The 25786-nt window shown below is 39.8% G+C and overlaps 1 protein-coding gene and 1 long non-coding RNA gene across 4 annotated transcripts in view; one reads left to right on the plus strand and one right to left on the minus strand.

Moving 5' to 3' along the window:
• The first annotated feature begins 856 nt into the window (after positions 1–856).
• Positions 857–25756, plus strand: LOC127532317 (uncharacterized). The gene is made up of 4 exons (XR_007939702.1): positions 857–1736; positions 6841–6910; positions 8965–9166; positions 24819–25756. It is a non-coding gene; the product is annotated as an uncharacterized LOC127532317 (long non-coding RNA).
• The window catches only part of lrch4 (leucine-rich repeats and calponin homology (CH) domain containing 4), a 78304-nt gene continuing 61300 nt past the window's right edge, over positions 8783–25786 (minus strand). Inside the window, exons 10-19 of one of the 3 annotated variants that reach the window (XR_007939692.1) lie at positions 22862–23014; positions 22447–22515; positions 22206–22260; positions 22013–22076; positions 19703–19804; positions 19526–19620; positions 18879–19016; positions 18401–18478; positions 14077–18056; positions 13277–14041 (exon numbers count right to left, since the gene is read on the minus strand). Coding sequence is in view for 2 of the 3 variants with exons in the window: in XM_051943834.1 (XP_051799794.1) it covers positions 17817–18056; positions 18401–18478; positions 18879–19016; positions 19526–19620; positions 19703–19804; positions 22013–22076; positions 22206–22260; positions 22447–22515; positions 22862–23014 (994 nt within the window). In the remaining variant the exon portion in view is untranslated. Of the gene's footprint in view, positions 9131–13276; positions 18057–18400; positions 18479–18878; positions 19017–19525; positions 19621–19702; positions 19805–22012; positions 22077–22205; positions 22261–22446; positions 22516–22861; positions 23015–25786 lie in introns of those variants that run through there. The other 2 variants (XM_051943835.1, XM_051943834.1) reach the window with 2 other exon arrangements.

The raw sequence follows: 25786 nt of genomic DNA on the forward strand, positions 1-25786 counted from the left end.
CTGATGTTTCTATCCATGGGTTACCCCTTAAAACAAGCACCTAGGGGCTTGTCAAGATGTGGGAGATTGCACCATTGTGAAGTATCAACTGAATGTTCTCAGCAGCCACGGTAATTATGGCTCTCTAAAATGTTTGCATCATTAAGCAAAATATCTATCTTTTCCTATAGATGTATTACCTTTGAGTATGTGGTGTCATTATTTTCAATATGGAGAGATTATGCAGTTGTGCAGATAGACACAGGCAAACAGTCCAAAACCAATAAAAGTGCTGGTATTTACATGTCATTTTAAATCATTGTTCATGCATTTGTGCTGATTGGAACTCACAATTGTAATAATAAATTCTGCAGTGCTTGCAGTGAGCAGTGGTGTTGAGGGACAAACCAAGAGGATGACTATTGTTTATGTACATTCAGTTAATTTACAATGTTTAAAGCAGACTTACTCTTCTACTTGTTTGTTTTTAACCCCATTAACTTTGTTAGAGCACCTTGATAATCATACCTTCCAGATGCAGATGGGTCACAGATATGAACCTTTGATCCAGGGCACAGTGACCAAACGGATCAACAGTTTCAGAGGCCCAATTCTGAGCTGCTGTTTTTTCAGTTGCTTCCCCATTTATCAGTCATCTTTTTCACCTCTTCTCAGCCTGCTATCAACACAGGGTGACGAAGCAGCACAGCATATCAGCTGCTGTCTGATACCCAATGATACCCATCCCTGTCGGAGCGTGGGGGTTCATACATGTCTTCAATTACATTCCATAAATGTCAGGCTGCATCTCCAGTTCCTGCCTCGGTTAGCTGTAGGCCTCCCAGGACATCCGTTTGGACGTGAGAGGAATTGGCCCTACCCTATTTCCATTCACAAATGCGAGTATTCATTAAGTATGTGTCTTATCAGCAGACTGTCCTCCAAGGCGGAGTGTGATAGAACATTTAAGATGATAGTCAATTGGGCCACACTCCTAATTGACTCGTGATTAATGCCAGAGCTGATTAATAAAGTGAAGTTAGCCCTCTTCCTCTGGGCTGCGATAGGAGGAGGAGTGATAGATAGGTTTTGAGTGCTGATGCATGGCAGTGAACAGAGGATCAACTGGGCCATTCTTCCAGCTGTAGGCTGGTTAGTTTAGCATGTAACATTGTTTTAGTATGATAATCTGATTTTTAATGGCTCCAAGTTGATGTCAGATGTGGCTATACGTATTATGTTTCTGGGCTGTCTGTACATGTCTTCTTTGCAGCAACGTCAAGTGATGACAGCACAGGAAATTGTTCCCTGGAATCATACATGTCTGAGGGCCATAATAGATTAGCTTGGAAAATCCAAACTGAATCTCTATGTAATCTCCTATCTCCATGTTAGGAGATACAGGAGAGTCAGTTTGGCATTGTGCGAATTGAATCAGTACAGTTTGGTACGACCAATCATAGCACGGGAGGCGGGAGTTAATGCTGCGTCATCTTCAGCGCCTGGATTCAGCGCCGGAGGAGGAGGAGGTGGGCTGTAATGCACCAAGAAGCTGGATGCCAACTGCCGTAAAACAAGAAGAAGGAGGAGGAGGAGGGGGGCCAAAGCAAATCTTTTTGTGGTCTCTTGGTGTTTTGGATGGCGTTAGTCGTTGCCTCTTTTCACTTGACATTTCCGACGATGAGGGGGCAGTGGATGGCTCGTTACTTTCGGCTTCTTGCCATTGTTTGTACAGAGGAAAATCCCGTTCCAAACGTGTGAGTAAATTTAAGCAACTTTTACACATACTTGGTTTGGCTCCGATTTAAAGTTATTCCTAACACTGCTAATCGTTCGGAAGGAGTCTTTTGTTGCGTAGCCTTTTCAAAAATAAGTGTTGTACTTGAGAGTACCCCATGTATTCGCAGATTTTTGTGACAAAAACGGCAGTAATCATTCACCGCGACGCTTTCTCGGCTGCATGCCATTGTTGTTTGGACTACATGGACTTCAAGGTCGATTTGTTTGTGCGTCACATCCGTGTTACGCTGATTGGTTCTTTCTCGTTCAAGCTGCATTCGTTAGCCCCTCCTTTTTGAAATCGTCTTGTATCATCACAAGGCCAGACTGCCTTTACGTATTTGTATTTATATTGATACATAAATAAAGTCAGTCTGGATTTTCCAGGCAAATAATAGATGTGTTGCAATAAAAGATTTGGCCAGATGCTGAGACTTCTGGCTTCCAGAAGACCAATTCCAAGCTTTGATGTAACAAAGTGCAAAATGCATTTAAATTTATTTATGTTTTTAATCAATAAAACATAATATATGACCCAAAACACACTGCCAAAATATCAAAGGGACAAGGAGTTGAAGGTTTTAGACTGGCCAACTTAATCTCCATACTTAAACACTGTAAGGCTGCATTTTATCTGCTAAAGAGGAGAATAAAGGGAGTAACCCCCCAAAACAAACAACAACTGAAAGAGGCTGTGGTGAAAGCCTGGAAAAGCATTACAAAAAAAGAATGGAAAAGTTTGGTGATGTCAGTAGGTCACACGCTCGATGCGGTTATTGCAAAGGATTTGCAATTACATATTAATTCCTATTCAGTTTAATCTATTTTAAATATCTGTTCCAGCACTTTTGCTCACCTAAAAATTTGGTGTTCCATTACAAATAATGCTATCTTCTAGTTGTGTATCAGATCCAGATGTAAATACCCGGAAATAAAAGCTGAAATGCTGATCTCTTGTCTCATTTTCATTGTTTTTAAACCCAAATGTTTTCGGTATACAGGAAAAAATAAAGGAATTGGCCTCACTGTTCCAATACTTTTGGAGGGGAGTGTAAGTCTGGTCTATAATACATCTCTGAACATTTGTACTGCAGTTCTGCACATGCTGTTAGTTATCTGTTAAACAGTGAGACTCACAGTTTTCAAGAACCTCTAGCTCTTTCTCAGACAAAGTGAACGTCTGTATTATTATCATTACATTTATACTTTGGTATAGGTCTTTTTCCAATTCGTATATTCAGCAGGTCGTCAGTACAATCAGCACTGAACTATCACTCTTCGTCCTTACCAAAAGATACTCTGGCATCTTTATACAAAGCTGTGACACACTGTTTATTATAAGCTTTATATATACAATTTCGACCTGATTACTGTGGATAATCACATATCTTTTTTTACAAATAGAAATATGGAAAATGCCAAGCAGTTTTTAACTAAACTAACTAAAACAAACAAGATCCCACTTGGCTTTATTGCATTGACGTGCAAGCAGTAGTCCAAAAACCTGGACAACTACAGCACTGTACAAAAAGGCACCTTTGGGTTTGTTGTTTCAACAAGGTTGTAATGAGCATACATGCTTAAATTCACAACAAACTGGTCATTTAGTGTGACCACTGAGCACTGAGCACATCTTGAACTCCCTTGAGGGAGGATAGTCTTAAAATTTTCTGAAGTAACCTTGTGGTATATCATACCAATATCATATGACTTTATGCTTTTTTTTTGTCCATTTATAGAAGCTATCATTTTAAGCTCTTGACCCTGTGAGGCTTGTCCATCACTGTTTTTCAGCTGTTTTATCTCCTCATATGATTTCTCTTTCCAGAAGGAATTACACAGTGAACCCAAATTTGTCTGTATTTTTCAACATTCATGATTCCATCAACACAAACCATCACAGACCCTCCACAATGTTTCACCGGAACAAGTCAAACTTTCATTCCTCCACAGAAATTTTCCATTGATCTATTCTCCAATCTTTGTGAGCTTTTTCATATTTCAGTGTTTCAGCCCTGCTGCCCTTCTGAAACAGTGGTTTCTTCCACAGAGACCTTTCCTGATCAGACTTCTTCAGACTGTAGGAAGATCAACTTGGCATTCAGATGAAACTTGGCCTTCCCCTTTCTTTGTAATAATAATAATAATAATAATAATAATTAGCCTTTATTTATCACAAATACATTAAGGCACTGTGAAATGTTGCTTGTCATCTATCCCAATAAGGGTCAGAGTGCAGGGTCAGCCAGAGTACAGGAAGGGTTAAAAGCCTTGCTGTTCTATAGAACAGCTTGAATACCACATTTTGAGTATTTTGATGGCTGATTTGCCTTCAAGAGTGGCCCTGCTGATGCAAAATTTAGATTCTTTTTTTTTAAACAATTTGTGTCATCTTTGACGTTTTTGCTGATTCTTTGCTGTGATTGAGACTTGTTTTATATATATATGTCTTCTTCTTTTCCTTTCGGCTTTTCCCTTCAGGGGTCGCCACGCCTCCATCTAACCCTGTCTGCTGCATCCTCTTCTCTCACACCAACTACCTTCATGTCCTCTTTAACCACATCCATAAACCTCCTCTTTCGGACCTGCCTGGTGTGTTCCTTGGTCTTCATGATGCTCTCTGCACTTTAAACAGAACCCTGAGACTATCACAGAGCAGGTGCATTTATACAGAGACTTGATTACACACAGGTGGATTCGATTTATCATCATCAGTCATTTATGACAACATTGGATCATTCAGAGATCCTCACTGAACTTCTGGAGTGAGTTTGCTGCACTGAAAGTAAAGGGGTCTACTTTTCAGTTTTTATTTGTTAAAGTATAAAATATCCAATAAATTTCATTCCACTTTACGATTGTGTCCCAATTGTTGTTGATTCTTGACAAAAAAATTAAAATTTTATAACTTTATGTTTGAAGCCTGAAATGTGGCGAAAGGTTGAAAAGTTCAAGGGGGCCGAATACTTTCGCAAGGCACTGTCGTCCCACCTCCATCTTGAACTCTTCTGTTACTCCTACAGCACACCTCACCACTGTCTTACAGTCCTCACACATGTCCTGCACCACTCTAGCATACTTCTCTGCCACTCCAGACTTCCTCATACAAAACCACAGTTCCTCTCTGGGCACCCTGTCATAAGCTTTCTCCAGATCTACAAAGACACAATGCAGCTCCTTCTGACCTTCTCTGTACTTCTCTATCAACATCCTCAAAGCAAATATTGCATCTGTTGTACTGTTTCTTGGCATGAAACCATACTGCTGCTCACAGATGTTCACCTCTGCCCTTAGTCTAGCTTCAACTACTCTTACCCATAGCTTCATCATGTTGCTCATCAGCTTTATTCCTCTGCAGTTGCCACAACTCTGCACATCTCCCTTGTTCTTAAAGATGGGCACCAGCACACTTCTCCTCCATTCCTCGGGCATCTTCTCACTATCTAAGATCCTGTTGAACAACCCAGTCAGAAACTCTACTGCTACCTCTCCAAGACACCTCCATACCTCCACAGGTATATCATCAGGACCAAGTGCCTTTCCACTCTTCATCCTCTTCAATGCCCTCCTCACTTCATCCTTACTAATCTTTGCTACTTCCTGGTCCACAACAGTCACCTCTTCTACTCTTCGTTCTCTCTCATTTTCCTCATTCATCAACTCTTCAAAGTACTCTTTCCACCTTCCCATCACACTATTGGCACCTGTCAACACACTTCCATCCTTATCCTTTATCACGTTAACCTGCTGTACGTCCTTCTCATCTCTGTCTCTCTGCCTTGCCAACCTGTACAGGTCAGTCTCTCCCTCCTTACTGTCCAACCTAGCATACAAGTCATTGTAAGCCCCTTGTTTGGCCTTTGCCACCTCTACTTTCACCTTACGCTGCATCTCCCTGTACTCCTGTCTACTCTCTTCAATCCTCTCAGTGTCCCACTTCTTCTTAGCTAACCTCTTTCTCTAGATCCACTCCTGCACCTCCTCATTCCGCCACCAAGTCTCCTTATCTCCTTTCCTTCCAGATGACACACCAAGTACTCTCCGACCTGTCTCCCTTATCACATTTGCTGTAGTTGTCCAGTCATCTGGAAGCACCTCCTGACCATCCAAAGCCTGCCTCAACTCTTTCCTGAAAGTCATACAACACTCTTCCTTTATCAGCTTCCACCATTTGGTCCTCTCCTCTGCCTTTGCCCTCTTCATCTTCTTCACCACCAGGGTCATCCTACACACCACCATCCTATGCTGTCTGGCTACACTCTCACCTACCACTACTTTGCAGTCACTGATCTCCTTCAGATTACACCGTCTAAACAAGATGTAGTCTACCTGTGTCCTCCTATCTCCACTCTATCTCCTTCTGCGTTCCTCTCCTGGATACCAAACCTGCCCATGACCTCCTCATCATCTCATGTCCTCATCCTCATCTCTGTTTCCTGCACCAACATGTCCATTGAAGTCTGCACCAATGACAACTCTCTCACTTCTAGGGATGCTCTGTATCACTTCATCAAGGTCCAACCAGAATTTCTGCTTCTCCTCCAGCTCACATCCTACCTGTGGAGCATATCCACTAACAACATTGAACATTACACCTTTGATTTCTAGCTTCAGGCTCATCACTCGATCTGACACTCTTTTTACCTCCAGGACATTCCTAGCAAACTCCTCCTTCAAGATAACTCCTACTCCATTTCTCTTCCTATCTACACCATGATAGAACAACTTGAATCCTGCTCCTAAACTTCTAGCTTTACTACCTCTTTACTCCATCTGGTGAATTTCGGCTTCAGTATATTCGGGTTCATAAAGATATCCCCTTGGCTGAATGCTGAAGTCAATATATTCATCGTCGCTGTCGTGGTCAGACATGTTGTTGTTAACTTTACGAGCAGTAAACAAAGTGAAACCTGCGCAGCTGTCAGCTGGAGGCAGCGCAGAGTGATATGAAGGGAGAGAAAATAGTGCCAAGCGTTTACGAAGTCTGACTTTTTCGTGGACAACGGTTTTGTAATGCAAATATATCACTCTTTCGAACACATATTGGTTTGAGAAGATAACGCTTTATTTTCGTGACCCCAGCAAACTGGCCGGACTACTTTCTTCTGGACCAAAACCAGACCGGATCTCTGCTCACCGGACGCTGTCGGGGGTAAGTCTGTGTGAATGCTCAACACTGCTGACGGGGATGCCATACAGATTCATGTCAAAAATCCCGAACTATCCCTTTAACACCAAAAACATGGTGTAAGACCTGACTTGGAATCTAGTGCAAAGAAACTTTGAATGTTGTCAAACCTGCTCAATACACCAGAAGACTAGCGTAGCAAATCTCATATTGTCTGCCCACAAAACTTCAAGTTAGTGCAAAGGGAGGTAACACTTTTTTAAAAATACAGTGTGCATATTTCCTGTTTGTTCAAGGTGTATCCTGATCCAGAGACTGAGAAATGCACGTGTGGTAATTTTAAAAAATTTGGTCGACATCCTCCCAGGTAAATGCAAAAATAAGCTTTACAGTGAAGTGACATTTTCAAATGGTGAGAGAACTGGTTGTTAAAACATGAAAGCAGCTCAGGAGCCAATTACACCAGTTCTATCATTAATCTCCATGTTCAAACCATGAACCCCAGATTAGATACAATAATTAATTTCTGATTTTTGAAAAAGCTTTTCAGCTCAAGCTGTGTTTGAGTTCAAACATTTTACAACACATCTGTTTCACTCACGTTAGATGAAGTCACAGGTGAAAACAATGTTTTTACGACACCAACGCACTTTGGCTTGGAGCATTTCACATAGTTAATTGAATATTTACTGTCAGTGTCGTGATAAGTGCCCAGAGAGGAGGAGAGACACGGTCGAATATGTTCACTGGAGCCACTGCTGCCTCGACAACACCGCGTTCCCTTCAGCAGTCCATCTATTTAGGATGTTTTGTTACACTTTGGCAGTACTGACTGTGACACATGTTGACTCATTCACAGGTTAAAGGAATGAAACCTGGTTTCTTCCAAAATAAACCTGCATGTCACAATCTCCACCATGGCCATGAACATCTCTGTCTCTCTGATTTTTTGTCTGCTGTTGCTGATGACTGCTGTTATTTTACATGCTGTTAAAAGTGGAATCCACACTTTTTTTTTTTTTTGCATATTTGCGAGTCCACTTCATTTTGTAGTTTAACTTTCAGAATGCTCTTAGCAGTTATTCTTTTTCATAGTTGTTTTTCTTCGGCATTTATAGATATGAATGGAATGCCACTTTACAGAGAAATAAAGGAATAGTTCAGTTTCGGGAATTCAACAACACTCTCTCCCAACATTGTCAGGGTATAAAGATGCATTCAAATACCATACCAAACATTTAGCATGCCAGAAAAAGTATGTCGCAGTAACATATTAAGTTGTGTGCAGTATGCAAACAGATCAGGTTCTCCATGTGGTTACATTGGTCTCTTTTTGCAGTTCACAAGCCAGCATGTTTTTCGAGCAGTTCTCACCCACATTCACCATGGTGTCTGTGTGAGTAGAAACACACTCAATCCAGCAAGAACACACAGACAGATGACAGCTTATTTCAGACTATAGATTGTGACAGATGAACTATATGAGCATGACAGTCAAGCTTAAGGCTCAATATTAGGAAGTAGTATGTCCCAATTATATACAAACTGTTGGGACATACTACTTCATCATCATGGGGCTTAGTCAGACGCACTTTCCAGTTAAAGCAAAATCTAAAAGTGTGCAAAATTAAACACAAGGATTGCCTTTGGCACTCCTTGCATTCTTGGTCCTTTTCAAAAACTGGCACCAAAATTACCCCCAATTCACATCAGCTCCAAGCAATTGGGTAGGTTGTGTTAGTTGCAGCAGAGATGAGCAATGGTCTTTTTTAAAAAAAGAAAAAAAAAAAAGAATTCTGTCATGTGGTCTTCAAGCCCAAATAATGGTGATACACATGACATTACAAGAAACTTATGTCACTTAATCTTTACCATGAGACCTAAAAAAGACACGGCTTTGAGGCATTTACAGATTTATTTCAACCATTACTATGTGTTTTTTACATTGTAAAGTCAATGTAAAAAAAGAGGTCAAACATGAAGAATGGCAAAACAAACAAACAAACAAACAAACAAACAAGCAAAAAAAAAAAAAAACACTGGCCCTCAGATAGATCTCTGTTGTGAAATGTTTGCAGATGCAGCGTGGTGGTGCTAGTTCTGTGCTGAGCCAGCAGCCACGAATGTCTCCTGTTTCGGGGCCCGCTGGGAGCCGTCCACCAAGTCGATCAATACCTGGACTGTCTGGGCTAGCCGGCTCAGCCCTTCGTCCTCCATGATGAGCTGAGGAGAACACAAGGTATCCTGGGAGAAGAAGGAAGGAGCTGTGAGTAGATACAAGTAAGAACCATACAGCACATCTTTTTTCTCAAAATAGTTCACCTCTCAAGTTATAAAACATTTATTAAACTTCTGTATACTTCCAGCTTAAAAAATCCCTGAAAACTTGATTCTCCCACAACATTAAACACTCCTTACTGATTTAGCAGCATCAAAGCTAAAACTAAAGATAAATATCCATTGTTATTATTTATTCATCACTTAACTGTCAAAAACTCACTAATCGGCTCCATCAGGACTGTGTGGTTGTGATTTGACTACATTTGACTGACAGTGCTGACAACACAAGCAACGTTCTGCACTTTAAAACAACAAATAAATAAATAAAGGGGAAAATGTCTGTAGAAAAATTACATTTGTTGTAACAGAAAAGCTGATGTTCATGCTGAAGTCCATAAAAAGTCAACTGCGAAAAAAATGGATTTAGAATGAGAATCAGAATCAGCTTTAATGGCTAAGTATGTGCACTACATATAAAGAATTTGGTTTCGGCTATTGTTGTCACCCTAGGAATAAGGAGAGAGAATAATAAAAATTTAAAAAATTATATATAGAGAAAAATAGTAGTAATAAAATAAATATAACACAATATATACAAATATTTATAAAGCTAGAAAGAAATATATAAATATAGTATATTTATAGGCAGAAAATAAATAATACTAAGGCTAAATAAAGTAAAGAAAAAAATCAGACAATAAATAAAAAGGCAGGATCATCCCGCCTTGGTTGAATTTTTCAACTCTACACTTTTCCATTAAACATGCAAAGTTAGATTAACCACACCTAAAACAAATTTGTACTAACAGCAAGACAGTGGCTTGCACTGCACAGATGTCACTATGGCCTCACTTGACAACTACAAGATCAGGGGGTAATGAGAAGCAAATATAGCCTTTCCCCTGCAGTTCTTCTTTCTTTGTCCTCAGTTGCCCCAACCAGATGAGTATAGATGCATGCACAAGTTTCAAACAGGCGAAAATAGCCATGAGTCACCAGATGTAGACTTCGGGTATAAGTCTGTGATTTCCTCTGCGTATTTCAGACAGCTCTCTCCTTCCTCTTTTGGTATCTGTATGTTACAGTATTTGAAATTCCTTTCACTATGGGAAACAGCAACCTCCAATTTGGATCAAGCAATAAGGCATCCTTGTTTTTTTCAGTGAGTTGGCTCTTTCAATGGCAGAGCTCAACTCCCTGTATTCAGATGTTTTGCCTAGACAATCCCTGGTCACCCTTTTGCAGCAGCACTGTAGTTGCATCCTGGGCTTAGTACCAAGATGATTGTGATTGGTTTGAAGAAATACAAACAAGCCACAGTGCTTTTTTCCTCATTGATAGTAGAATGATAATAAAGTACAGGTAGATTTCTTCTACAGCACTGACACAGCACAGTCTGGTCGAGGCCTGGCTATGAGACATAATGTTTATGGTTTAAATTGTCTTGCCTTATGATTGGCTGAAGTATCCTTTCATGGGTCAGATTTTCCTAATCCTGAAATCAAAGCCATGAGCAGGTGCAGAAGTGTAGTTTCCTTTCAGATTACTTGAATAACAGCATTCTAAGAGTTAGTATTGAATCTTTTGCCGAACGACTCCACAAAAATACTGCTTTTCCTAGCTCTAAAGTATATCATTTACTACATTTTACTACATAAACTATGAACATCCAGATCTACGATGTAGAAATAATTTGGGCCTGTTATCAGGTCCCCGCAGATTCAACCAGTCAGAAAATTCTGACAGAATGCACAAACATTTAGACTGCGCACACTTTTACATTCAAGTCCACATCCCATGTACTGTGGTATGTCAGCCTCCAAGGACTCTGGTGTTTATCACAGGGAATTGTCATGACTGGTGATGAAGAAGTTACGGTCTATGAAATGTACCAAAAGTGCTCTTGATGTGTGGATGCAGAGGGCACCAGGGAGTTAAATATAGTTAACACATTTATAAGAGAGACTCATCAGCATTCTATAGCAAAGCATGCCATTTCAATCTCATATACTGCAGATACCAGAAGCATCCACACACCCTGTTAAATGTTAAGAGTATTTATTGCCTCCAGGCTAGAAATAAAAACCCATTAAATCAGACTTACTACCACCTTCCTTTGGAACAAGAAGCCAAATGGATCGAAACAAAAACATACATGCTCACTTAAGTTGTAAATCAGAAAAGCTGTGATGTTTAATAAACTAGCCAAGTCTCTGATCTGACTTCTAATGAAGTATATAAACTACATATAAACTAAAAGTCATCACTGAATTTCAGGAATTCTATTATGCTGTTTTAATTTAGAAGTGGTTATTAACTGGTTCTTAATTGTTAATGTCATTAATTATGATGTGCGCAGACTTAACAAGTGCTGTTTGTATTTGATTACAGTGACCACTAATCAGAGGTTTACATTTATTATTTGGATGGAGTTGAAATGATCTGTGGGGAAGCTCACAGTCTGACAGCCTTACACTGTTTACAGATCAGCGTCAAGGGACACCTCCAGGAAAACAGGGTACTAAAGATATGAGAGGGAGCCCACAGAGGTTAATCCAACCCAGTGCTGTTACTGTATCTTATCCTATCCTGTAAGTTTCAAGCAAATCTGAATAGATTTGATGTCACTTCTGTAGGACTTCAGTGCTGCAGTTATTCTTGCTTTTTTCATTTTACAGCCTCAGACAGGCCTCTGGATTGCCCTCAGTGGCCCCTGAAACTAAAGAAGCATTCCGCCATAAAAGGCAACGTTTCCTGATATGTTTCTAAGAAATGATTCCATCTGCAGTATATAATCAGTGCTGCGACTTTGTCCTGATTATTTGATTAACTGGTCATCCTGAAACTCTATAAACAATGTCGATGCACTGATGTGTGTGAGCAGGAGGCAGACTGCTGTTCCACAAGACAGTGTATTGAGCACCCTGCTCATCAGCGGCGTGCTACAAACCTAAATGTTGATTTCTGCCTCCTCTGCCTCTGACCTTGAATCAGGACACTTACCTGCTCCAACACGGGCCAGCTGGAATTTATGATGGTAAACCTGCTGCTTGGAGAGTGCACAGGAAGCTTTGGAGAAGGTCAAAGCACAGGGCAGGAGAGTATTCACATCAGGATATCTGCACACCCACTCACACATCCACCTCACTTCAGCAAGTCTGAATGTATAGTGGAACTGACTTTAAGACCGAATCAGTGTGAGAGAACCAAGTTTGTTAAATCAGTGAGTTACTGAATGTTAATATGACTGGTGTTATTGTGAATTTCTCTTATTGTCAAAAGCTCCCACATGGAGACCAAAGCCACACGGTAACCCATCTCTCTGTATCTGCATCCTCTGTGTCAGCTACAGGCCGTGGCCATGCTGGGGCTTAGGAGGAACCAAAACATACAGTTTGAAAACACTTTAGATGATGTGCAAGTCTCATCTTCCTCAGAGTGATGCACTGAGGTTCTCAGTGACTGTGGCAGTTTCTCCTTTTGAATTTGATGTGCTAAACTCAGAATATCTTATGAAGGTGCTGCGTTAATGAAAAAATACGTGTAGAACTGAGATTTCTGCCACCCAAAGGACACACAGCACTGCAAAGCAGAGTCAGTTTGGGTTCAAAATGTGCAGCTCCTATTGTCAGAAAACTTCTCTCGTGAAAAGCTTCAATATTCACAGTGTGTTGGCAGGAAATCACTAAACTGTGATTCCTTTTTACTTGACAAAGAGTCAATATGGAATTGAAACATACAGTCTTTAGTACAGCAATAAAAATCTATTTTGAAGAGAATGTGTTTCCAATATGGGCTACAGAGGGCAAGAATAAGCTCAGAATGAGGCCGCAAAGGTTTCACAAGAAAAGAAATTGTTAGTAGAATACATTCGTAGCTGGATATGTTCTGCACATGGGATCTAACAAATATAGAATATATGAAAAATACAGAATATCAGCAGTCACCTTTTAAATTTCTCTTTAAATGATGAAGTGAGAAATTATCAATAATCAAAAAAAAAATCCTTCATTCCAGTACATTGTGGCGGTGGCAGATACCCTGAGCACATTTAAAGTTCTTGTTTGATTAAGCAAAAGCACAACAGCAGGCAAGCAGACAAACACAGAGTCAAGGTTGTATTTTTAATCATTTCTTTCCAGCAGGAAGAAAAAAAATTACATATAGATTTATATAAACTCAAAAAACATTCTTAATAATACAAGTGTATTATATAAATATAAAATACAACAGTATTCTGTTCCACTAACATATTTACGAATATAGCTTGTTCTGCGTCAGTGAATGAATTACTGTGTGTTGCTTATCCAGTTTCACTTATAAAATATACATTTGGATTGAAACAGTATAAAGTTCATCTTAACAGCAGGCTAATAAAAAACTGTCAAACACGGGGAGGGAGTGGGCATTCGGACCTCTGGACAACAGCACAGATGTGGACATGAAACTCAGGATGGACAAAAGAACCAGTGTGCTAAAATCCTAGTTACATAAGTCACTATATCTATATTGCAATTTTAACAGAATGGCTATTGTCATTTGATGCCCAATAGTGCTCAATATTAAATAAAACTGAATTTACAAAATAATCATGAATATACTGTGTAAAATATATACATGAGCCAATCATTTACATAAATAATTGAAGATATTTTAACGATTCAGCTCATTGCTCTCAAATGTTTTCATTGTTCTCATTTTCATATTAACAATTACTGTTGCAATTACAATAAATTACAATTACAATTAACAGTTGACATTAGCCTACAGAAGCAGCTCGATTCAAAAATATTGTTTGTAGCTTCAGCTAACTCACTACACCTGTAAGTACCTGTTGAGCTTGTGTAAAGGCTGGGGACATGTAAAAATACGAGCCTGATGAATTGGAGGACTTGTTGAAAAATACAAACAGCACTGTCATGAAAAGTGACATTGCATAAATTCCATCATCATGGGTCACATTTAAAAATTAACTCAAATTATGAAATTGGAACTCGAGCTGTACAATACTAGAAAGTTGGTAAAGGCATATTTTGTTTTTCTTATAATACTTTTCACCAGATGACTTGAGTTTATTTGGACTATTTGGAATGAATTGGTTATTCTAAAATTGCTGGTGTGATTCTGTGGGAGAGAATATGTACACAGAAAGTAAAAAATAACTTTAAAAGAAGCAATTTGGAACCTTTGTTATATGGTGTAATGTTGGTAAAGACACTTGAAATTGTGTTATGTTAACAAACTCAGATTATTTTCTACACTATTTAAAAGACCGTATATCTAAGAACACTTAAATCAGAGTAAGTTATGTTCTATCAGACAGTCTTTATCAGATAAGTCATTGAAAATGTGACCCATTATGTTTTAATTTTTGTATCAAGCAACAAAAGTTGTAGTATGATGTGTCTGAGTTCATTTTTCGTCCTGCAATGCATAAATCGCAATATTGTTGCTGAAACATGTTGTGCAGCCCTAATTAGAACAATATAGCATTTCATAGCAATGAGTATAGCTTTGATAAAGACAAATTATTGGTCATTTATATATTGTACACAATCTATTCATATAATTTACTAATATGGTTATTTGTCCATTTAACACTAAACAATTTGGGACTCCATATATTCGGAGGGTCGGTCCTGTTAAATATACTGAGCAGAATATGACCAATGTGTTTGTTAATATGAAAAACTCTTAATTAGTTCATGCTGTTGACTTCGAGTGCAGTTTTAGTGTTGAGAAAGTTAACATTCTGTTCAGAAATGCTGAATGTTCTGGATTTTCAGGGCTTTAGCAGCCTGACTCCCCCAAATCTCACGACTGATATTAGCTTTCAAGCCCCACATCAGTCAAATAAGCATGGGAATGAGAATTTAATCTGTGTTTAGTTGCAGTTATTGACCTTCTATGAGCAGTAAGCCAGACACAGCATGTGGTAGAAACAGCAGAGGCTGTCAGATGCGTAGCCTCGAGCGAAACGGACATTCACCATTTCAATAAAGGGGAAAACCTTTAAACTGTCAATGTTATTTTCACTTGGAATAATTGAATATTGATTACATTTAATTTACCCATGTGTGATTTAAGGCACTCACACTGATTTCACAAAGATTTATGAGGCTTTAAAACTATTGGCTAAGAGGTTTAACTAAATCAGTGGCGCCTCTGCTGTTTCACCACAGGAACAAAAGCAACCAAAAACAGAACAGAGTTCAGAACGGAGTTCAAAATAAATAAAAAAAAAAGCAATAATTTAAGAACCTGTTTACATTTATACAAACATGAAGTCAGCCAGTCAGACAGACCAGAGACAACAACAAAACTATACACACAGAACCTCCTGCAGGGGTTTGTACCGTCTTAAGGGCGGATGCAGCGACATCACCCCCTGCTGTTCCCAGGCAACACAGCATCCAGAAAACAAGTGGTCAGTTCAGTAACAGGCACTATTTCAACTGTCTATCACTCTTGACAGCATCATTTAACATCCAGGCTCCAAATTTAATGAACCCGCATCTGTCTCAGGCTATAAGAAGAAATCACATTCCACATTCACAGCTCTGTCTCAGGAAATTTCAACAGCTTCTGTCTTTCAGATCCGTTAACTGAGCTCTGCTTTAGGCACAAACAATCTCAGTGGTTGAGTCAAAATCATTTAAAGAACCACAGTCTCCGTCTAAGGAATCCATCCAGCTAGAACCTGTTTCCAGGATATCTAATTTGCAATTTGAATAGACTCAGTCAGCAGTGACAGTCCGACTGAAGTTGGGCTGTTACTGTTGGCCTTTTTCTTTCCACAGAACTTTGTTCAGAACAGCCTCATCGAGTCTATTCATTCACAGATCTCAGTCAATAGCACAGTGAAGACAATATTATCATAACCAACATAACTAATGGGTCCCTTTAAATTCATATTTCTGAAACATGCTTAAAAACTGTTCAATTCTGGTCTGTTAGTAGGCATTTCACATCCAAGTATTTTATTTTCTCACTGTAAATGTAATTACTACGAGACAGAACTGAGCCTCAAAGCTGCACTGATCAATACTTTAATATTCCTACTGGTTAAATGACTGTATATAAAGTGAAAGGTGCTGATGGCAGTGATGCCTCATCACCCAAATGTGGCTGTCAGCTTTACACAGTTTTTTGCACCATAGCTCATTATTTAGATTTTATAGCCCTTTAATGTTTTGCTCACAATCAGCACTCATCAGTTGTGCTTGCTTTAGCAGCAGGGAGCTGTTTACAGTGAAAACGCTCTGACGAATCCACTGTACACCACTTGCTCATCATCAAACAGCAGACAGTCTGCAACTAGCTGGTGAAACTTGAGGTGCCACAGGAACTTGTTGAAGAACTCTGTTACCCTACTTGTGTTTCAAGTGGAGGAACCACCATCTAGAATAGGTTCCAGAGTTGAGCTGTTTTCTGCTGCGGGGACTTGCAGACAGTTTTAGGGTGGCACGAACTTTTGTGGCCCTGACGAGCTGCTATTCAGGTCTCCATGCTGATCGGTTAAATTAAAAGAGGACACATGAGTGCCATTTGACCTGCACAATAATGCCTCGTCTAGCATTTTTCTCTCTACATCACCATGAACAACAAAACCTGCAACTGCTGGTTTTCTTACTTGAGGTTCTTGGCTGCATAGCTCACATAACATCTAAAGATAGATGGACCAACAAACTCCAGGCTTTGACCAGTTTTACAGAGAACAACATTCAGAGGTGATTTGAGTCTGTCCTGTTTTTTGATACATAAGTGGACTAATATGCGTATACTCCCTGGGACCCCAGCCCTACTGTGGAAATGTAATTCACAATGATCTGGAGGAACTTTAACCACTTAAAAAGTTCCTGAACGTTAGCAAATAAAGTGAAACAATTCAGAGCTAAAAAGGGCTTAAAGACTTAGTTTCACAGTTCCAAATGAATGAGAATGCTCTGTGTCTACATGCTGTGTAATTAGCTAAGAGTCCGCAACATCTTCAGAAAATCAGCTCCGTCAGGTATGTTGCACTGCCTCCAAACAGCCAAAGAGTAGCAACAACAAAAATATATATATATAAACGAATGCTGCTTTCAGTTTCTCTATACTTTCATTTGCACATGATACAACTAAGCACATGAGCTGTACAGCTTATTACTCTGAAAAGCAAAGCCAGCAGCAGATTCAGAAAAAAACACATGCATGTGCTTTTTCTGCTGTTTAACAGTACAGTGACCTCAAGTGTCACCATGTTTAGTTACCGTTTGAATCCTCCATGTGTCAGGCATGAATTCAAGGTATAGTATATGATGGAGATTCAACAGAGAATGTGGTTCCTTTGTTCCATCCATTCACATCTCAGCCAGTGACAGACTTTCTGATACCAAGCAGCTTTGACTCAGACAAAAACTTGTATCTTCTCCAAACATAAGTGAAGGCTAAACTAGGCTAAGGCATTTCATCTGCTCTCATACAGTATATTTCCACCGGTGAAGTGCTCTCTGCTGAATTATCTCTATGTCTCTGACTTCCAACCAGTGCAGCAGGTCTTAATACATCGGCTCTAAAGTCAGTACCAAGCACATACACCACAGAATGTGTGTTCAGAATGTGTATAGAGCAGGTAATTTGCAGTATGTGTATTTTGTGTGCTGATGCTTTAGGTAAGCAGGTAGCAGTAGAGGATGTAGAGCAGCGCCATGGCTGCACAGTAGAAGAACAGGAAGTCTGTGGACAGCAGCGAGGAGGAAGAGGAGGACGATGAAGATGTAGGTGAGGAGTGGCAAGGCGAGCTTTCCTCCACCATCTCCCCCTCCTCCATGGCCAGCAGGGCCGTCACACAGCGCAGCACAGCGGGCAGCTTATACAGAAGCACATCAGAAGACACACACACTTCAGTCTGAACAGGGAAGACACACACACAGGAAGAAAATACAAGTAGTTATAATGTTAAAACTTAAGACATAAGAAAAGGACAAAACCATAACGTGTAGAATTGCATAAAGCAGAGTCAGGCTTGGACTGATATTGGCTTTTGATGAAAATGTGATCCATTTCAGTAGGAAGTTGTGTTATCAGCCCAGTCATGACAAGAAAAAACAGCAACACAACTCAGATGACAGCAAAGTTCTGCTCGTCTTGCATCGATATATTTAATTTTTTGTTTGCAAGTATACAAACTCATCTATGAGTGGTACAAAAAAAGACAGGAAAGAGAGAATCACAATGACAAATAGTCTTTACCTCAGGGACTCCCAGCTTGCGACAAGCGGCAGTGAAATTCTCCACGTTTAATCGGCACTTTGCTGAGCTCAGTTTTGGCTGAAAACAAAAAATTACACGTCAACAATAAGGCGAATATGTTGGGATTAGGAGACTGAATTTTGAGGCCTTGTCCACAAAGGGTAGCTGGCCTTTCAGTCTCAATATCTTCTATTTATTATTTCATCATTTAAAGCTTCCATGTCCTCTGATCTGCTACTGTTTATCAGCTGTTGATGCAAAATGTACATTACTACTTATTCTTTTAACACAAAAACTTTAGTTATTTGTGCTTATCATTAATTAAATACCACTTGAATTAAATGCATAACTCTCCCAAAAATATCATCTAATATGGGAGAATCCAAAACTTAAGCAACAAGACATAATCTGTAGTATTTTGTGCTGACTGTTGTCAAGTAGGGAAAGTGATGGCTCATTTGAGGAGTACCAGACTCACCACTGCAGGGGAGGGAATGTGGATGATTGACACAGAGCGTGGTCTAATGTGATTGACCAGCTGGCAGAGAACAGTGCCATTGGACAGAGCTTCACCCAGATCCTCTGGCAGACTGATCTTCAGGCGAGACTCCAGCGTCTGAGGAAGTAGAGACAGTGTGTTGTGTCAGATGTTTGATCCTGTCAACATGAAAAAGCTTCTTACACTGTATTTATACCCACTGAAACCCAGAATTATCCTAGTAATGATGCTTGGCATACTTGTGTAGAAATATGGCAGAAATATTTTGATGCATCTGTAACAACAGAATATGTATATGTATTGTCTATTTTGAACCTTAGGGCTTGAAAAGGACAGTGGAAGATGAGCAAAGAACTCCCACACAGTGAACATTCATCTAACTATACATTTCACTCACACAGCTTTAATAATCAGCCAACAGCTTTCAGTAAATGTACTGACAGTGAGAGGGACTGTAGGATGGGATCACTGAGTAAACTTGTCTTGATCAAAAAATTACATCTGAGCCACTTAAGGTTAGTTCATTATTCGCATAAACCACACATTTATTCTATAATAAATACATGAAATTACATCATATGGTGGGACTGAAACAACTGGAATATTTTTGAAGGTGTGTGGTTCACCTTGCGTAGCTCTGTGATGTCAGGTCTCTCCTCTTTGGGTGAACGCAGTGTCGTGCGAGACTCACTTCTGCCGGACTCACCAAGACTGAAGACAGCTGACAAAGCACAACGAACTGTGTTTAACTTGGCCAAAACAGTAAAAAGAAGTTTAAACTGTGTACACTGTTATTTGTGTACCTGTGGGTTTGACGTTGGTGCGGGAGGAGGTGCGAAACAGGAAACTGTTGGGCTTCTGGGCCTGACCAGGAGGAGAGGACGTCTTTTGGGAGGATGGGACATCTGATGCAAATATTCAGGTCAAAATTACAAATGTGTTCAAACAGATACACTGTCTCAACATCATGTAGTTTATGTGGCAAAACAAGACAGGAGAGGATGACAAAATTATACACAGCAAACTGACCTTGGGTTTAAATGTTGGTACCACACCACTTCGTACTGTCACATTTACGATAGAACATTTTCTAATAAGTATAAGTCTCACAATGCCAGACTTATCTCTATAGCACAGGAAAATGGTCTGTCTAGACCTTATTATTCTGTTACAGGGGGAAAAAATGCTCTAGCTTGTTTGTATTTCTTTAACACCATCACAATCAGTCTTGAACGATGCTAAGCAGAACACAGCAACAGTACCTGTAAAACACAGTGTCGGGGGAATTGTTTTGGTGGAACATTTGCATATCGGAAGCCAAGCTCTGTCATTAAAATGGATAATTCACCAAAAAAACCAAGAAGGCCTGCTTTATTACATGATCCAATACCTCATTGAATTTTGCCACACGTATTTTTTTATTTTAAGGTGTTTTTTTGGTCTTTTGTTGGCTTTATTAGATAGGTTTGTAGAGAGGCAGACAGGAGGGTAGAAGTAGGGAGAAGACTGCACTTGCAGTCAAGGGCCGTCAGCTGGAAATGAACCTAGGCCACTACATCGGGGACTATAACCCCTGTCTACGGGGCTATCAAACACTCTCACAATTTAATTAATTGTTCCTTGTATGTATAAGTTTGCAGGGGTGGACTTGTAGTAGGATTGTAATCGTGATCATTAGCAGGCAGCTGAGGAAGCGTTCACTTCATGCCGTGCTTGCTTTCTCAATGGGAAATCCTTAACAAATCTGTGGACTACACTATAAGAAGCATCGCTAAAATCTAATGAAGTGGTCCATTTCTGACTTTCCCTGAAAATTTTATTCAAAGGAAGGAAGGAAGGAAGGAAGGAAGGAAGGACGTAAGGAAGGAAGGAAGGAAGGATTCACGTATGCCGATCGTCACATAACTTCACCGCATTTCATGACGGAGTAATAATGAGAATCCATTAAACTCAATTTAATAGTTGTGACTGCAGCTTTCAGGTTTGAATATGCTTGAGGTATAGAATATGCTTTAAGTACACTGAAAGCTCTAAAAAAAAGCTAACAAGGTCACCTTGAGTAATACACAATTTGTCCTATGCTGTCTCCAAAATCAAGATAGAATGGTGTAGTAAACACTGTTTTCTTAACATGAATAGCCAGAATAGGTTAAAATAGTCGAGAACTCTTCCTAAATAAAATCTACAATAACATGAACCAAAGAAGATATTAATAAAGACATACTGAGATGTGGAATCTGAAGCTTTATTTACTCTAGTTAATCAAGTTAATCTTGGATACCATGGTAATGTTTCTTGTGCTGGATTTGTTGTGCTCATCTTAGATACAATTCATTGGTACTTAAAAAGCACTGAGGTACTAATAGTAAGAGAGTGATAGAAAATTTGCCATTAGACACCACTCTGTTTTATGTTTTCTGGAATTGCTTTTTTGTATGAGGACAAATATATTGCTCACCCTTTCAAAAGAAAACTTAAAAGGCTGAGTTAAATCATCATAATTTATCTTGAAGGTGTTTTTACAGGCAGTTGAACCAAATGTTGTATTATTTCCACTTGTAAGCTGACTGGTAAAGTGAATTTTCTAACAGTTTGACAATCGTGCCACATAACTAATGTTTGCAGAGACAGCAAAGTAGGCAGGGTTTGATCCTGTCTTTAAATAGTCTTCTGACAATTGATGTGTGCATTCTATTTGTTTCTGTGTTGAGACTAAAAAAAGAACTGTAAGATAAAAGGTGCAGGAAGAGATCAGGGACACAGCAGGATGCAGAAGGTGGGAGGCTACGACAGCAGGTGTAGAACTGGTTGAAATGCTTACAAACTAGTTCCTCTGAAGTACACTTCAGAGGAACTAGTCTTTAAAGTGCTGTTCCAATGGTTTCCTGCAGTTTATTGTACATTGGCTCTGATTCAGAGCTAGACAAACTATATTTGAGTTGCCTCCATGTACAAATATAACCACATGTCTAATAACATCTACATGTGGCTATAACATCCACAGATAAATCATATTGAAATTGTGTATACATTACTACTAAATATGCTAAGCTACATTCACATAAACCTGTCTTTCTCTAGTAAAACCTGTTTGTGAATCATGTGTGTTGTACCTGTTCTGCTGCTGGAGCGCTGCAGAAAGACTGAAGGGGTCACTGTGCTCATCTGGTCAGCACTCTAAGAAAAACAAGATGGTCCTGATTTATACAAGCAGAAAGATCCAGGTTTCATTCATTCACAATCCAGGGATACATCTCTGTGTTCTCCTCAGCTCTGTTCACTGAAGGCATGAAGAAGGATACTTACTGCACATCGGTGTCGCAGGCCGGAGTAGGAGTTGCTGTTCTCCGGTGATGCACCACTAGGGGGAGACGAACACCACAGTTCAGCCATTGCAAAACAAACAAAAAAAACATTTTCCACACCCTCTTCCCTCCAATACTACTTCCAGAAGGACTGAGGAAATGCAAAAAGAGAGCAGAACTTAAACAGATGCATGTCTGCTGTTGCTCTCCGTGTGTTTATCTGTTCTAAAGGCCCTACTTACCATGAGCTACTTCCTGTCTGTAGTACAGAGGCCACATGACTTCCTGTTTTGGTGGATGACTTCAGCAAACTGCAAGTTTTGACATGGAGAGCGTATAATTAGATATGAGAGAGACAGAAGGGAGTAGCCTCTGACAGAGAGCTGGTCCTTACTGGATGAGAGGAGCAGAAGCTGCCAGACACATGACAACTGACAAAAGCTCATATGCATAGAGCAATATTCACGCTGGTAATGTCATGTGATGTCTGCTTCCAGTCCATTCTTTCATCAAATGAGTCTCTCTCTGTTAGCTGTAAACTACAGTGGATGGAACCTTCAGTCTGTTTTTCAAAGTAAACTACTCGAGCATGGCTAAAATTTGTCGTGCCTCATCATGCCTTTAGAATAGTTACATATTTAATGAGATTCTGCCTACCTCGCCTTCTCCCTCTGCTGCTGAAGCCGCTCCCTCTCCTGCCAGATGAACAGTGTACCAGGCCTCCTCCGCTCCTCTAGGGTGGGGCTAGAGGGTGACAGTGGAGACGAGGAAGCGGAAGACGGGGGCCCCACCTCAATGTGTAGGCTGGATCTAGGAAATGAAAAGAAAAGAGAGATAACTGAGTTGCAGTAAATAAAACCCACACCTCACAGCCTTTCTCATCAGGTGGAGTTTGCTCTGTATTCTGCATTATGTCGCACATTTTGTACTCATCTTAAAGAGACAAGTGCAGTGGCTGAGGACGAGGCTAAAAGCTCAGAAAAAGCTGCAGCTGTAAATGGATTCAGTGAGGTTTCTTTGTCAAACTATTTCCAAGGTCAAGAGTGGTCTTACAATTACTACCAGTTCTGCTGTCGGTATTTGAGATAAGTATGCTGTGATAGAAACTTTCTGAACTTGTTGGACCCTCTGGGGCAGTGGTTCTTAACATCTTCTGTCTGATATATATCCACCGCTCTGCAAGATGAACAAGATGATGTAACCCTTCAATAACACCATCTCTCATGTTCAAAAATATTTATCCATTGCTTCTATTGTTTTTTTTAACCTTTCGTCTACTGCTATTAGGTAATTCTTTCAATTTTGTCCATAATTTTTAATAAATACTGTCAAACATGTATTCACTTTGCTGTCATTTCAGTGTTAGTCCATACATCCATTCTCTATACACCGCTATAGCCTCACTAGGGTCGCGGGGGGGCTGGAGCCTATCTCACCTGACTCAGGCGAAGGCAGGGGACACCCTGGACAGGTCGCCAGTCTGTCGCAGGGCTACATATACAGACAAACAATCACTCTCACATTCACACCTACGGGCAATTTAGAATAACCAATTAACCTCAGCATATTTTTGGACTGTGGGAGGAAGCCGGAGTGCCCGGAGAAAACCCACACATGCACAGGGAGAACATGCAAACTCCATGCAGAAAGATCCCAGGCCCAGGCCGGGATTTGAACCGGGGATCTTGTTGCTGCAAGGCGAAAGTGCTAAACACTATTCCACTGTGCAGCCCATTTCAGTGTTAGTTTGCTACTTTACAATCTCAAGCATTTATTCATTGTAAGTCTTTTCTCTATTACTTTTGCAACCATTTTCACAATTTAGCCAACATTCATCTATTTCAAATGAGACATGCTGTTTTTTACCTTTACCAATTGCTGTCAGCTGCTGATTTGTTACTTTAAGATAACTGTTCAGACTATTCACATACTCTCAATTGCAAAACCTAGTGACCACAAAATAATAGTGAAGCAGAATGTGACTGTGTACATCATTAAAATTATATAAGTGGGTTATGATGACATTTTGTTGAAGAGTAACTTAACATTAGACTAAAGCACTGTGTGCTTTGCCTGTGATCACAGACAGCATCCACGCACCATTGTGTCAGATGCAAAAAATATATTTTAGAAATTTTAATTTCTAAGCCTAATGTATGATTACTAATGTATCATAAAAGTTCTTACAGGATATGAAAAGAAGCCTTTTTACAAGGGTTTCATGGCATTAACACAACTTGGCTGTAATGAACTGAATGAATATTATTGTTTGAGCAAGTCACAAAGCATACTGGACACAAATCCTACAGAACTTAAAGTCTGTCAAATGTATTTTCCTTTGGCAGTACACCTGTCATTCTCAACAGGCAGTGAAACAGGCTCTCAAACAGTCCATTCAATTCAAGTTTTGTGCAAGTCAAGTTTCCAAAACTAAAGGGTGTTAAATAACTAAAATTGCCCGAGAACATAAAGGCAGTGCTTCAGGTTGGAAGGTTAAAATAAAACCACATGGAAAACACAACTGTGGAGAGCCTATCTATTAAAATGTGAAATGTAAACATCTGTTAAGAAACTGTGTTGAATTTGCATTCTAGTTTCTCTATTCTATTTTTAGAGGTCCCAACGGAAGCACTGAAGGCCAAGATCTGGAACATCCGTTTGTTCAAGCAACAACAGTGCTCAACCCTTCCTCAGTCGGATGGAGCACACTGGCAGTCCAGTCACCAAATTCAAATCATGGATTGTAGATGAGGCTTAATGAGGATCTGGGCACTCAATGCATGTAAGTAATGTGGTCTGAGTACAGCTAATAAAACACAAAGATTTAGAACAATCAATCATTTGGCTTGCTACACCAATAAGAACAATGACTGTGTGTCATATATGTAGCCAATGGGGCTGCTGGGACACTGAACCTCAACAATGTAGTTATCTTGGTTGTGGAACAACAAGGCAGAATGATGAAAGCTGCCTGCTGGGTTTCAACACAAACAGGGGTGTGGAATGTAGCTGCTGCTGACACTAAAATACAATCAAGTGTCTTACAAAATCTGAAATTTTGACCCAATTAACAAGTGACAGGGGGTCTGTATATGCATAGAATGTGTAATAAAAATGCAGCAATTCTTACAGCTGTTTCACTGATCAAGACAGAGTCAGTGAGTCTGTACTGTTAACTTTTTGCAGATAACAGCACCCAAAAGCATACAAGTTTGAGGCTCAGTGAGTGACTAACTGTAAGTAATGGGAACTTCAGTCTATTGACTTTTCCCAGCCCTTCAAATACACAGTAACTGACCTTGTAAAACACGGAAGAAAAAGACAGAAAAGTGATAAAGCTTTAACTGTGTCACTTGGAGTGACAGAGTACACAGTCTTCATTCAGGGAAACACATTGCTCAATTAAAATGGAAGCAGCTGAAGAGAATTAAAGGCGATATGTACATGCATTTCCGATATGCTTGTAAACTTTGGCACAAATCCTGGAAACAAATGAGATCTTGGTGGAGGTCAGGCCTAGAGTCCACTGCCAACAGTGATATAACTAGCAGTGCCAGGCAAAGCTTTTGCAGTATGTTCTAC

The sequence above is a fragment of the Acanthochromis polyacanthus genome, chromosome 23 (genome assembly GCF_021347895.1).
Source record: "Acanthochromis polyacanthus isolate Apoly-LR-REF ecotype Palm Island chromosome 23, KAUST_Apoly_ChrSc, whole genome shotgun sequence".
Classification (NCBI taxonomy): Eukaryota; Metazoa; Chordata; class Actinopteri; family Pomacentridae; genus Acanthochromis; species Acanthochromis polyacanthus.